The following is a 15,461-nucleotide window of genomic DNA, read 5'->3' on the forward strand; positions in this document are numbered from 1 at the left end:
TATGGGGCGTAGAGTAATGACAAATACAAATCGCTTGTTAATACCACTAACAAGGCTCAAAATAGCCCCACACTAACACGGCAGCATAATGAGGGTCCCTACACTCTTAAAAATAAAGGTTCTTAAATGGTTCTTTGTTGGGGTATATGGTTCCATGAAGAACCTTTAACATCCAAGGACCCTTTCCATTGCACAAAAGGTTCTTTGTAGCGCTAAAAGGTTATTTCGATTATAAAAGGTGTAGCCAATAAGGGAAGACAGACCAGTAAAGATACACATCAAAGAGAAGTATAGTCGCTCAAGTCAGGGTATATTGAAAGCTAATGAAAAGAGGTGCGTTTTCAGAGAAATTTTAAAAAGTGTCAGAGTTTGGGCAGATCTAATATTGTGGGGTAGGCTATTCCATAGCTTAGGCCCATAAGCTGCAATGAAATAAGATTATTGATATATGAATGAGGAATTATAAGACGTTGTGATCGATTATTCATATATATAATCCATTTTCACTTTCGATAATTTAATGTAACTGTAATATGCAAAATATTAATCATATTCATGATTAGTTATTAAAATTCCCTATAGATCATTTGAGCTAATTCATACGGACCCATAGTCCGAGGCATTTACCTTACAACGGGTTCTTCACCATCAATCACCATCAAAACGATTACAGCATATATTTTTTCTAGACCTGTAATGAGATGACTTTGTAAACTTGTTTTCTGCCTAATTAAAACCTTGACTGGAGTATCCGTTGAAATAAAAGCTCACGTGCATGTATAAAAATTTGGACAAAACTAACTAATTTCATTCATTTGTCAGTGCATTTGTTTTACCATATATGGCTATCACTGTAATAGGAATTTATAAATAATAATTATTATTAGTTGTAGTATTATGTAGTGTAAGACTGAGACAATTTAAAATAGGTTCGAGTCCCCTTTAAAGTTCAGGTAAGTTTCAAGTCAGTGTACAGACTTTTTTTTTGTTCAATTTGTACTCCCGAATATGGGTAGGAGCTCTTCATTTTGAACTCTCAAAGTGTTGATCAGATTGATTAATTTAATTTAAAAATGTACAACATTTTCTTTGTACAAAATGATGCTGTTATTTTGTTCCATGTCTATTTGGAACGAACCTGTTGAATTAATTAAAATAATTATCTCATAATACTCAGAGTCAGACACTCACTGGTTGCCACCTACTGGTGTTATTCTGTACTCTACAGAAAGAATCAGGAACAAATCAGTGAATGAATCTTTTTGGATAACAGGATTGAACGAAATCCCCACTAGTCGCTGTTACTGTTTTTCTGATAATAGTTTAGTAATCGAGGAAATGCACCTAATAGTCATGTCACGCACAGAATGACAGGCCTTGGCTTACAGTAACTGTACTCTTAGTTTGGAGTCGATTCTCAATTCTCGAAGCCTATGAATCGACAAAGTGATTCATTTTGGAATCGACTTCCAGTTCAGTTAATCCCCTCCCCCTCCTTCTTTCAGTTTTTTTGCGGTGCCTGACGATGACGGTTTGTCCTGACTCCAGAGTTTTTATTACAAGAGCCTGACAGGTAAAGTGGTACGTTTGAACTAATTTAACAATTTTAATAAGCCTAACATAACAGGATGAGTTATCTGAACAATTGTGTGTGTAATTTCGAGGTGTTTCTTCCCGCTCTGTTCACGTAAGTTAGCAGCTAACGTTAATGCGCGCGCTGACAGGAACCGATGGCTGTTTTCTTTGAAAGTCTGACAGAAATCGACATTTGTGCATATTTAAAACTATTTTAGATACCCAAAACAAAATATCAAGTATTATGTATTGTTGTTCTAATTGGTGGGAAATTATCTCATTTAATGGTCTTATCCCACGTGTAGTTTCGAGAAGTTTCTTCCCGCTCCTTCACCTCAATTCAACGACAGAGAGTCCGTTATTTTTGGGAGTCTTCACAAAAATCTAATGGTAAGTGTATTCATTAAATAATTATCACATGAACTAAAATAAAACAAATAATTGCATGTTAATTGCCTTCTGTTTAGATGTGTTCGTGGTGTAACGTTATACAACCTCAATCCAGTGAGGTAACGTTAGATTATGGTAACTTTAGTGTCCAATTAACGTTAAAGCAGGATTAGACTACCGGTAACGTTAGTTAAATTGGGATATTCAAGTAAGTAACGGTAACGTTAGCTTTTTATAAACGTGCCTTAGAAAAAACACATTTAACGTTAACGTTACTTATCTTGAGACAAAACAGTAAAGTTAGCTCTGACATTTTAAGATATGCCAGTGCAAGCAAATGAATGGCAATAATGCATTTTTGTCTTGGATTAACGTAACGTTACGTTAATCTTAACCCTTAATGTGAATCCGTTTACATGCTATGGTAAATCAGGATTTTAAGGATTCCTGCGGATCCTTAATAATTCTTGAATTGAATTGACAAAATGTGCAGAAACCCCGAAAGTTTAACTGTTACCTAAGTTACAAGATAGCCTTATCTGAATTGATCCGTATGACGGGTAAAAATACCATCATCCCAAATAGCTGCGCTGCTAAAGCCTGGTTGTTGTCCGCCATTTTGTCCATCAAACTTATCCACCTCAGAGCCCCATAACACGAACATATTTAACTGTCTGTGACATGGGTCAAAGACGAGAAGTCACCATTTTGGTGTCTATCAAATAAAATTGACAAAAGTGATTTTATTTATTTAAAAAAAAAGAAACTACTTTCATGTTTTAAATAACTAATGTGGAAATAAAACGTTATGGGTGAAATAATGAAAACATTTTTCATTCAGCAGACATTGCATTGTCATTACATCTTTAAATAAAACATATAAAACAAGTTAATGTATTTTTCTTGGCATTTTAAAATAGGTGTTGGCTTTTTTTTATCTTGAAATAACCAGGGCAACATGCAGTTTGTTAGAGGTCATTCAGTGTAAAAGGAACAAAAAGCCATTCTGAAGTCATAAAAACTGATCATTCGAGAGTCTGACAACATTTTAAGGCAACTCTAAAGCCACCTGCACACTAGACTCTGAGCATGTGAAATTTCTTCAGAAACTGACATCATTTTCTGATGTCTTTTTTATAAACACAAATGACTTAAAGTACAAGGTGCTTTAAGTACTTGAATTTGACTTTTTGAAATTTAAGTCTTGGAAAACCCTTGAAAACAGACATATTTATGAAAAGGTACTTGAAAGTGCTTAAACTATTGATAGGCTATATTAAAAAATAGTGTTTAATTTTATTGATAAAACAATCTTTTCTCACCCTTCTGATATTGATGTAGAGCCATTTCACATGACTATGAGCGTGATATTGCTTCATATAAATATTCAAGTATATGATACAGCTTTCATTCCTCAGGTCAATCATATATTAATAAGAGAAAAAATCAGTTTGAATAAGAAAAGTAATATCTTTGTCATAGTATCCTTTTAATGGTTAAAGTTACCACACTTTATATGTACCTTATTTACCTTTTTGAAAAGTGAGATTGTCCTTGAAAACCAAAAAAAAAGTAGTGTTTGTAAAGTTCTGGAATTTAATTTTACAGTATCTGTACGAACCCTGTAAACATAAATTCAACATGTAAAAAATGGTACTACACTCAAATTGTAAACAAATATCCTATCTACTGGACTTAATCGTTCTTTTAATTCAGCCAAGAGGTCACACTGTGACATATCAATCTTCTACTGGTCACACATTATTAGTAGGGATGGGCATTTTTCAAAAACATTGCATTCGAATATTCGGGCTCATGAAAATTGAATATTCAAATATTCGTTTATTAAAATTACCTTTAATGAAAAAGACGTGATTTTTTTAAGAGGAAAAAAAAAACCCGTTTTTGTCACATTTTTACTCACTCTCTTATGTTGTTCCAAACCTGTATTAATTTATTTCTTGTGCTGAACACAAAAGAAGATATTTTGAGGAGTGTGGCTAACCGGGCGGTTGCTGGTCCCCATTGACCACCATAGTGGGAAAAAACTATTATGGAAGTCACTGGGGTACATCAACTGTTTGGTTACCCACATTCCTCCAAATAACTTTTACTTTCAACAGAAGAGGGAGACTTATTCGGGTTTAAAGCGGCTGGAGAGAATTTAAATTTTTGGGAGAACTATCCCTGTTAATAAAACAACAAAATACAAAGAGCATCTCACTCACTCTTGACTGAGAACTTTAAATAGTAGCTTTAATAAGAATCAATGTAAAATGTATACAGTGAAGTCTATGTTGTGTTTTATTTACATATTTGTTAATTTAATTACTTTCTTCAATGCTGTTAAATACACCTGTAGCTGAAAAAATAAAGCACTGTTTATTTAATTTGTATATTAAGTTGTGTATGTGTATCTTTGTTCTTAATTTTTAATAACAAAGACAATGACAAATATTTTTTATCTTCGCCACTTTGGCCTAAATGTCTGCCATTCTTTTTTATTTTATATTTTGTTACCTAAGGCTTTGTTTTTAAAATAGGGACATTAGTTTGGCTGTGATGCTCAGTCACTTGCAAAATAGTAAAACCAACATGAAAATTGTGAAAAAAACATTTCTCATTGTGTTGATATTATTACTCCAGATTAATTTATTCATTTGATCAAAAGTAATTCCATTTTGTAAGATCATTTAGTAACCTAATTTTTGACTAGTAATTCCAAACTTCGCAAGGCAGACGACGACATTATGTGATCAAATACAAACAACTTGTTAAACACGTGCCACCCAGTGCATTTAATTATAACTGCGAGTTAGTGCTTGGGATTTATCAGAAATTCACTGCATTTACGACCCGCAAAGCATTTACGGCTTCATAAATTCGATAAAATTCGAATAGTATTTTATTTTTCCAATAATAATTACATTTTGAATATTTGTGCACATCCCTAATTATTACTACAAAATATTAGTCACAATCAGTGAAGTTAAGGTCACTTCAGTCTTAATGGTTAAAGCTTAACCCCAGACAAGTAGGCCTTACACTATTAATAGTATATCACAGACAGTTTGAGAGTTGTGGAGTCATATAAACCTATGTATTGAGATTTGGTACAATTGTAGACATCTTTGACATCAATTGACACATCTATACCCTTAGCAAAAATAGTCACTTTTATTTCTGTGGCTTTTTTTTTTTTTTTTTTTTTACATTTGAAAAGTACTTTTTATATAAATGCTTTAAAATGACCCTTTAATTATCTGAAATTAATTCAAAGTGAGATGGGAACATCCTTTAGCTAGCCTTGTCAAAACTAGAATGGTGGTAAAATTGCACCTTTTTGCAGTTTACTTTCAACTAACATTGTGATTATGTGCAGCTAACAATATTATCTGCTTCTCAGATATGGCTGAGCAGTGGACTACCACAGAGGTGTGCCAGTGGCTAGATGAAGTGTCCTTGGGACATGTGAAACCGGCATTCATCGGTCAGTAAAATGGGATGGAATATGTTTTCCAGTGCTCATATTGTCCAATTAAAAAAACAACGCATGACAAACTTTTGAAACATCTTCAGCTTTACCATGAAACTGAGAGAAACTTTTCTGTGACGTGTGGAGTGGATGGCTGTCCCCGTGTATTCTCCAGAGTGAAATCTTTACAAAATCATTTTAGACGCAATCATAAATTCACTGACAGGAACCATTCTGACATAGATGAGGCACCAGTTACTTTGACCCCTGTTCTAGAGACGCATCCAATTGACCCCGAAGAGAACTGTGGGGTGTCAATTCCTCAGTTTGTGGAAAGAATTACTAAAGATCTTCAGAGACATTTGGCTTTGTTTTCCTTACAACTCCAAGAAAAACATGTGATACAAAGATGTGTTCAAACTGAAGTAATAAGCGAAGTTGAAGCCCTGTTTAATTTTTTTCATCATACATATAAGGACATATTCAGTAAATGCCTTAATAATTTAAATATTGACACCAGGAATCCACAGTTTTCCTTTTTAAATGATGATGGTTTTGCTGAACATTGCTTTCGTGCTGTTAGCACTACTCATAAACTTGATCGGTATTGTGCTGAAAATCTGAATTTGATCGAACCAGTTGAGTATGCTCTTGGTGTTGACTCACTGGGGAAAAGAGAATCCTTCCAGTATGTTCCACTCTTGGACATTTTGAAACTAATTGTTAGTGATCAATCAACATTAGAGCATATTTTTGAAAGGAGGGTACCTCATGTTGAATCAGTAACGGACTACAGCGACGGTGCAATTTACAGAAACACGATTTGGAATAGTGAAGACCACTTTTTCAGAATTCATTTATATAATGATGAGTTTGAGGTTGTAAATCCAATTGGATCTAGAAGACTGCTGCACAAAGTCTCTGCATTTTACTTCACTCTAGGAAACATTCAACCAAAGTACAGAGCCAGTTTGAAGCACATTCATCTTCTTTTGCTTGTGAAATACAATACTTTGAAAAAATATGGAGTACAAAAAATTGTGGAACCACTAATTTCTGATCTGAAGAAATTGGAAAGTAATGGTATAGAACTGGTGTGGAAAGGAGAAGAGCTTTCTGTCCGAGGTGCGCTTGTTACAGTGTCTGCTGATAATCTCTCAGCCCATGCTCTTGCAGGCTTCAGCTGTTCATTCAGTAGTGGACGGGTCTGCAGGTATTGCTTATGCCATTATAAAGACCTTTCTCTCAGAACACAAGAGGATGATTGTGTCCTACGGACACCAGAGACTCACAACTATCATCTCCAGTGTGTGGCAGAAGATCCCACCACAAAATCTTTGTATGGAGTAACAGGTCCTTGTGCTTTTAGTGAGTTGCCAAACTTCAGTGTGACAAATGCATTCCCTCCAGATGTTATGCATGACTTTTTAGAGGGAGTTGTTCCTCATGTTTTGAAATTGGTTTTAAAGGCCTTGCACAACGAAAAAGTTGTTAGTGTGCAGGAGGTTAGCAATGCTTTAGCACGCTTTCCATTTGGACAAAATGACTCTTCTCATAAACCAAGACCAATGTCTGAGAGACTTCTTTCTGATGGACAAATAATTGGGAAAGCTGTGGAAAAGTGGACTTTGCTTCGGACAATCCCATTAATCATTGGGAACAGAATAAGCAAAAGTGACAAGAATTGGCAGCTCATTCTTTGTCTAAGGAACATTGCAGAAATACTACTGGCACCAACAATAAGTATACATTGGATCAGTCCTTTAGCTGAGCTAATAACTTCATTTTTAACAGTTTTCAAAAGTCTCTTTCCTGACTCCATTACCCCAAAGCTCCACTTTCTAGTTCACTATCCGCGGTTGATTGAAGAATTTGGTCCTCCCAGAGCACATTGGTGCATGCGATTTGAGGCGAAACACCTGTACTTTAAAAAAGTGTCTCAGGTTGTCTGCAATTTCAAAAACATCTGCTCCTCTTTAGCAAAGAGAAACCAGCTTCGACAGTGTTGGGATTGGCAGGGAGACAAAGTTCCTGGGAGAGACGAGTGTTCTGTGGCAGTGTCCCGTTTGGACTTCAATGAACTTGACAAACCACTGCAAGAAAAGCTTATGTGCTACTCAAAAGGCTTGCATGAGGAAAATATCTGGAGCAGTAAAAACATTTTACTGAATACTGTAAAGTACTCACTGGGAAACTTTTTCATTCTTGATCTCTTGCACGAAGACATACCACAGTTTGTAAAGGTCATTCAACTTCTCAACATTAGAGCCAGTTGGTTTATCGTTGGCCAGCTCTTCAACACTCTTGGATTTGAAGCACATCTCCATTCATACTGTGTCACTCCTTCTGAGGATATTGTAATATTCAAAGCTGGAGAGGAGGTAGATTTTCATAGTCTGGACTGTTACCATCTGTCAGACCAACATTTCATCACACTAATCCATCGTCCCTTCAAACCAATGTGAGTGTAAACTGTTATGTTTATTGTTCTTCTAGTGTTGCACAAAATCGCCTCTGACTATTAGGACAAATTCTGCAGATTTGAGTGTACTGTATTGTCTGTGCAGTGAAAATAACTTCCACTAACTACCTTGTTTTTTTGTTGTTTGTTTGTTGCATTTTAAAACAGAGAATGAAGTAGATGGTCCAACACTATTAAAAATGACGGAAAGAATGAGTGAGCGTCTGTTCCCAAAAATCAAAGAGCAGATCAAATTTATGTCTGCATTGGAAGACCTGAAATCGTGAGTATTAGATCTGATTTATTTGGTTAAAGTAGTATTGTCTATATCTCTTTACATTAGAGATGACTATACAAAACTATAATTTCGTATTTCTTTCATTTGATTAAGACCATTTGCCTTGGCCATAATGTCAAAAGGAACACTCCGACTTTTTGGGACTTTAGCCTATTCAACTTATCCCCCAGTGTTAGATAAGTCCATACATACCTTTTTCCTCTCCGTGCGTGCTATAAGTCTGTTTGACGCACCCACCGCTAGCCTAGCCTGGTTGCAGCTAGCATACTAATCCAAATAAGTGACAAAATAAAGCAAACATTTTCATATTTACATGTTGTGATTTGTATAGTCACAGAGTGTACAAAAAACAAAGTCACATGAGACACAGACATATTTTAACCGTATAAATACTGGGAACTATATTCTCTGAAGGCGAAGCACTGCTACTTGGGCGGAGAGATAACCGCAGCACCTGAGACGCGCCGTGGTGAGGAGCAGAGAGTTCGTTCAGAGCGCGTCTCAGGTGCTACACTCTGTGACTATACAAATCACAACATGTAAATAGGAAAATTTTTGCATTATTTTGTCACTTATTTGGATTAGTATGCTAGCTGCAACCATTCACATCCAGTCTTTGTGCTAAGCTAGGCTAGCGGTGGGTGCGTCAAACAGACTTATAGCACGCACGGAGATGAAAAAGGTATGTATGGACTTATCTAACTCTGGGGGATAAGGTGAATAGGCTAAAGTCCCAAAAAGTCAGAGTGTTCCTTTAAAGTATTAACCAGACAAGTTATTTGACGTTTGCTGAAGTTAAACTTTTATCTTTATCTGAAACTGCCGCTTCAGTGCAGTAGCCACAGAAGTGACAATGCGCAATATTTTCTGAGACACTACAATAGGCTACTAATAATTCATTAATAAGGGCTATTTTCTTGTACAGAATAAAATATTTTAAGATAAATCTACAGTGTAAGACGTAAAAAATACAAGAGGCTAACAATGTCAAGATCAATACCTATTTGTGTAGCCTGCCTGACACATATTTTCACAGACTAACATGTCTCTGGTATAGACTACAGTAGCCTTTAAAATAGCATATATTATATTATTTATATTCTCAATTTAATTTACAGAGCAATCCCTGCAAAGTTTTTAGGTTAACTATAGAAGAGACTAGGATTAGTGTGTGTCGCACTCGCAACGGGGGGGCGTTGCATCACGATGGTGGCTCTCCATCAACCTCCATGATATCGTCCATCGGCACAACCCTAATATGAATATAATATTCTTTATGCTATTTGTTTTTTTAGGCACCATGACATCAGTGAACATGAAATATCACAGACCACTCTAGTGGTTCCACACTCCAGTACTGCAGTACGTTATCCTCCATTTCTAATGAGTGCCCTTGAAAAGGAGGACCCGCAGCTGAAGGCTCCTACCAAAAATAAGTTCAAAAACGCATTAATTCAAGCCCTATTTGACCACCTTAGCCAAAAAACAATGTAAGTCTAAACTTTTCTCTTACAAAAAAAAAGATGTTCGTCTGTCTTTGCAGTTGCTTTTTTATCTTTGATTGGGATGTCCAGCGTTGTGGTAGAGGTTAAATGGAAAATACGGTTTATAGATTGTCTTATTTGGGTGTATGTTAACGTTAACATTTTAACTAACTTATAAAAGTTCCTCTTGTTACAGGTATCCCTCACACACACAATATGTGGATCTGATGAGATCTGTGTTGATGAGCTTTCCATTTCTAAGGGAGAAATATGGCTCTGGATTTGTATGTATCCCACAAAATATGAATTTAAAAATTCTATAATATCCTTCTTCTATTTTTTAGCATTTCAGTATTATTGAGAGTGAAGTGACAGATTTCTGTTTGTTTTACTAATTTGCTTTTACTTTTATGGAGCTAGAATAGTCTCAATATTAATGTATTTGTGAAATATGCTTAACAAATGTGTAAGCTAATTCACATAAAATAGTAATTATCTTGTTAACAAGATGCCTAGAGTGTGTTTCAGAAAGTAACTTTAATTGTTATATTGCTACAATAACAGGTGATGTAGCTATGGCAACTTTTTTCCCCATTGAATAAAAATATTGATATGTCATTATTGGTTTGTGTTTTCTTCTAGGATGCTTTACTTGAATCCCTACGGAATAAGTTTAAAAAGGAAAGAAAACCTTTGGTGCATTTAGATGAAGTTGCCAGAATGAAAGAGAAGTACTCATCTTCCATTGCTGGCTGTAAACGAGCTTCCACAAATGACGAGGAGCCTGTGTGCAGCAAAACCAAGATGCCGGTAATGGTTTTATGCTTTTCTCAAAAGATCAAGAAAAATTTGATTTCTCAATTCATGACCACTTTAAAATCACTGGTTATATCAGTAATATGCATATTGCAAAATGTATATTCATGATTTTTCGTTAATATTGTGCAGCCATACTTTGTAATACTGTGCACATTAGGGGTGTCGAAATTAATCATTTGTACGGTGCATCGCGATGCAGACGAGGACGATTCGGTAATAGACCATAACCGATTATAATGTAGGCCCTACTGACACTTTACTGACGTCATTTCGCTTACGTGCTTTGTCGTGGTAGCATATAATGGCAGAGGGAGGCGAGACGCGAGTGCGAGTAATTAAAATTGCTCCAACTAGAGATCTGCGCGGGACGGATTTTTCAGTCATGCTCCCGCCCACAAAAATATAAGTTACCTTCTCCCGCCCGCAACATTCATGTTTTGTCCCACTCTCGCCTGCAAAAAAGTCTAAATAGATTTTTTTTCTGTAGCCTACCTCCATTAAATAATTTAAAGTTAGCCTACGTGTCGCCACCATTCACATCAGTATAAATATTCCCGAGAAATTATTTGTTATTAAAGCATTAACATTCACAAACGTTCATTTAACATAAAAGCAAGCTGCGACTGCGTGCATGGTTTGGTATGACTGAATGCGCGCAAAGTGCGCTCCCTTAATAATTCCTAAAAAGCTGACATCTCAATTCATCGCGATCTCACAAATCCCAGTTATTATCAATGAAGCTGACTGCACAATGAATCTTTCATATCTACTATTTTTGTTTGTTTTAATCAGAGGATTTGCCAGCATGCAGAATTCAGCACTGAACAAAAAGTCAGTTTTGAGCGTTTGAGGGGATTCTATCTTAAATGCATCTGATTGGCCATTGCGTGCTGCAAACATGTTATAAATAGAAACTCTGAATCGTTTCTATTTTGTTTTAGTTGTTCTTGTTGCTTTTGTGCAACAAATTAATAATTTATTAGTTTTTAGATGTTTTATTCATAGATATTTCTATTTTGCGGGAGTCCCCCGATCGTTTTATTCTCTCGCAACCCGCACACAAGAGTGCATTACCGCCCGCACCCGTATAAATATTATCATTATTATCTGGGCACATTTCGGCTTTTATGAACAACATGGTAAGCACGACCTCTAGATGCACGCTGTGTGTAGATCATGTCACGCACAAATAACATGCAGGGGGTAAAGTAAAATTTAAATTTGAGGATGCAATGCATTGCAATATCGAATTGAACTGAATCAATGACATGATAATCGTAACCGAACCGTGAAACCTGTGTAGGTTCACACTCCTAGCTGATACTTGCATCTGCTTTTTTTTTTTTTTTTGCAAGGCTTCAGACAATTTTGAGGATGATGGGGAAGATGAGCACAGCATTGCCCAACATGTTAAATGCATGCAGATGGAGTCAAGAAAGCTGAGACCAAATTTGGACCTCATAAGGCAGAGGCTCAAAAGAACAAAAAAATACAGGGCTGAGTACATTTCTCAGCATTCCACCAAAGAGGTTCTTTGTCAGTTCCCCTGCCTTCGTCGACCAATCTTTGTAAGTGGTGGTGGCTTTCTTTCTTTTTTCAAGGGTTAATAAGTTTAACATGGTTTAGGACAAGTGTTAAGTTTGTTGAAGTGGTAGCATGTTCCAACAGTTATTTTTAAGAATAATTTCCCATTATTTACTTGCCACCTGAGACAGGGGAAAGCTGCAAGTTGGAGTAATGGGCGCCCTGAAAGAGGTGTTGCTATAACAGAATTTACTAACATAAAAACAGAAGAGCAAGACGTGAGCTCAAACTCATCCATCAACCGCATGTTTACATAAAAAAAAACAATGGTAATGATTGTGTAGTTCACAAACTCGCTTGATATAGGTGGATAGGCGAACATTTGTAGAATGGAAGGAAGTCAAATACATCTTGAATGGCCTGGGGGAGAGTAAATAATAAAAAAAAAATCATTCTTGGGTAAAGTTTTCCTTTAAAGGAAGCAAATATTTAGCTTGATACTTAAAATACTGGCCTTTGTTTTAATCACCTTTGAATTATGAAGACCATGATTCTGTATCTCCCCTTTTCTTATTATCTGTCTTTTATTTATCAGCTTCTGGAGGAAATGAACAACTCCACACACATTGACATTGACAAATGTGTCCTCTCAAATCTGCGGAAACTTTCTCCCCAACTTGTGGAAAAGGCCCCAAATACAGATTTAAAACAAATGTTGAAGCGGACATTGGCTTTATGTGAGACAGAAGTGGAGAGAAATGGTGTGTATTTATCAACATACTTTATTTCACTAATATGTGCAATTATAATCATGTATATATGGCTTTGTTTTTAGGCCAGATGGTAAATGCTGCCATCCTTCTTCTGCCATCTCTTTTCAAAGAAAAGGAGTCAGCACTCTATGTCATTAATCAGGTAACTTTTACAGAGAAAGAATGTTCAAAATCACACAGGGCCCTATTTTAACGATCTAAGCGCATGGTCTAAAAGTGCACTTAGGGCGTGTCCAAATCCACTTTTGCTAGTTTAACGACAGGAAAAAATGGTCGGCGTATGATCTAAAAGGGTATGACCCTTGGGCATAACATGCAATAAACCAATCAGTCTCATCTCCAATTTCTTTTAAAAGCCAGTTTTTTTTTTTTTTTTTTCATGGCTAAAGTCTGATTACACTGTATTCAATAGGGGTGGGAGTGCAATGATATTACTATTAACAATGCATCTTTTTTTCAAATCATATGGCCCTAAGTATGCTCTTTTTATATATAATATTGTTTAAACAAAATTAAAAATAAAAATTGAAATCACAAAAAAATACTGTATGTTTGTTTTCACAGGATCCTCCACACCCAACCCCAGCCATCGTCCTAAAGGACTGCGAGAATGGGAACCCTTTAACCAGTGGCAGTATTTCGATTAGGATGGATGGAGAGGACATGGTTGAAGATGATGGGGGCATTGACATTTCCCTGGCTGTTAGCCTGCTCTACTCGATGTATCAAATCTACAATGTTGCTTACCCAAAGTACCTGAGAAAGACAATGGCGTTTTTGGAGGCTTTTGTTTTCAAAAGGAGTGGACCTGTCCCTATTTGTGTGAAGAGAGTTTATAATTCCCTGTAGTACAGTTCTGTCTTCTGCTGTTAAAGGGATAGTAATTGTAAGCGAAACAGAAACCAGGCATTAACCATGTTCTCTCCATCCATCCAACTATCTCTTTAATATGCACTGTTCTCATTTGGAGTGGACTGTTAATTTTAGAGTGGTTTGAGTCTGGTTTCTGCTGATTTATAGTTTATTGTAGTCTTTCTGCTGTTTTCATATTTTAAATTAAAACGTCTGATTCATTGAAATTAAATGTATAATGAAATGTTCGTCTGATTAATGAAATGTGAAATGAAATGTTCGTCTGATTCGTGAAATGAAATGTTCGTCTGATTCATGAAATGTGAAATGAAATGTTCGTCTGATTAATGAAATGAAATGTTCGTCTGATTCGTGAAATGAAATGTTCGTCTGATTAATGAAATGAAATGTTCGTCTGATTCGTGAAATGAAATGTTCGTCTGATTAATGAAATGTTCGTCTGATTCGTGAAATGAAATGTTCGTCTGATTAATGAAATGAAATGTTCGTCTGATTCGTGAAATGAAATGTTCGTCTGATTAATGAAATGTGAAATGAAATGTTCGTCTGATTCGTGAAATGAAATGTTCGTCTGATTCATGAAATGTGAAATGAAATGTTAGTCTGATCCGTGAAATGAAATGTTTGTCTGATTCGTGAAATGAAATGTTCGTCTGATTAATGAAATGTGAAATGAAATGTTCGTCTGATTCATGAAATGAAATGTTCGTCTGATTCATGAAATGTGAAATGAAATGTTAGTCTGATCCGTGAAATGAAATGTTAGTCTGATTCGTAAAATGAAATGTTCGTCTGATTCATGAAATGTTTGTCTTGATTCTTGAAATGAAATGTTTGTCTAATTCATGAATTGTTTTTATCTGATAAATGAAATGTATACATTTGGCACAATGTATGAAGGCCATAAAAATAAAATAATTTTTATTCCTGCATTTTATTTGTATGTTTGTTTACTATGGGTGTCATAAAGAACCTTTTCTACAAATGGTTCTACAAAGAACCTAATAAAGTGACATGAAGAACTGTTATAGGTTCTTTAAAGAACCCTTGAGGAGGGTTCTTTGCAGTACCGAAAAAGGTTCGTTATGGCACTAAAGAAAAATAGGTTCTTCATGGAACCTTTCAGTGAAAAGTTCTTTGAGGAACCAATAAAGGTTCTTCTATGGCATCGCTGTGAAACCTCCTTTTTGGTTCTTCCTGGCACCTTTATTTTTAAGAGTGTACATGCAAACCGAAGCATTGAGAACTGTGTAAGTGTCCAGACAGTTTAATAAGAAGATATTTTATACATACAGTCAACTTCACGTATACAAGCAGAAGCCATCTTTGAAAAACAGACTTGATCAGTCGATCAACGAAACGCCGATCCAAATGCGCTGAACTGTGTAGAATCTCATATGGTCCAGCGCATTTAGATCGGCGTTTCGTTGCTTGACTGATCGAGTCTGTTTTTCTAGATCTAGATTAGGCTACACATTTACCCAAATTATACGCCTGTTTAACCGAAGCTAATGTGTGTGTGTTTCTCCATCATCCCCAATGTCACTTCTCTGTGTTTTACGGCCCTGGTTTGTGTGTGTCATTTGAAAACAAAATACCATTTTGAGAAGAAAAAAAAACAGTTTTGAATGTGAAGTTTCATTTTGCAGGAGAATTGAGGGGTTTTGCCCATTGTGTGTGTGTTTTTTTATTTGTGTTCTGAGAGTATGAGGCATGCTTACAGAAAATGGGTCTCATTCATGAAACATTCATAAATATACGAGTAAATATGTGAGTGATTTGCGCGTAA

At 35.8% G+C, this 15,461-nt stretch overlaps 1 protein-coding gene across 3 annotated transcripts; it reads left to right on the forward strand.

The window, feature by feature from the left end:
- The first annotated feature begins 1,498 nt into the window (after positions 1-1,498).
- LOC306995070 (sterile alpha motif domain-containing protein 3-like) lies at positions 1,499-14,565 on the forward strand. Of its 3 annotated transcripts, none has more exons than XM_079606299.1 (11): positions 1,499-1,581; positions 1,881-1,965; positions 5,372-5,455; positions 8,070-8,184; positions 9,495-9,689; positions 9,880-9,967; positions 10,326-10,493; positions 11,858-12,070; positions 12,622-12,787; positions 12,862-12,941; positions 13,364-14,565. In XM_079606299.1, the coding sequence occupies exons 3-11, from the start codon at positions 5,374-5,376 to the stop codon at positions 13,646-13,648; spliced, it is 1,392 nt and encodes a 463-aa protein (XP_079462425.1). In that variant the 5' UTR covers positions 1,499-1,581; positions 1,881-1,965; positions 5,372-5,373; the 3' UTR covers positions 13,649-14,565. The 3 variants fall into 3 exon arrangements, with proteins under 3 accessions (XP_079462425.1, XP_079462427.1, XP_079462426.1); XM_079606301.1 differs by having other exon boundaries at positions 5,372-7,901; positions 13,364-14,564; XM_079606300.1 differs by having other exon boundaries at positions 1,521-1,573.
- The last annotated feature ends 896 nt before the right edge of the window (positions 14,566-15,461 follow it).

The sequence above is a fragment of the Phoxinus phoxinus genome, assembly GCF_949152265.1.
Source record: "Phoxinus phoxinus genome assembly, chromosome: 3".
Classification (NCBI taxonomy): domain Eukaryota; kingdom Metazoa; phylum Chordata; class Actinopteri; order Cypriniformes; family Leuciscidae; genus Phoxinus; species Phoxinus phoxinus.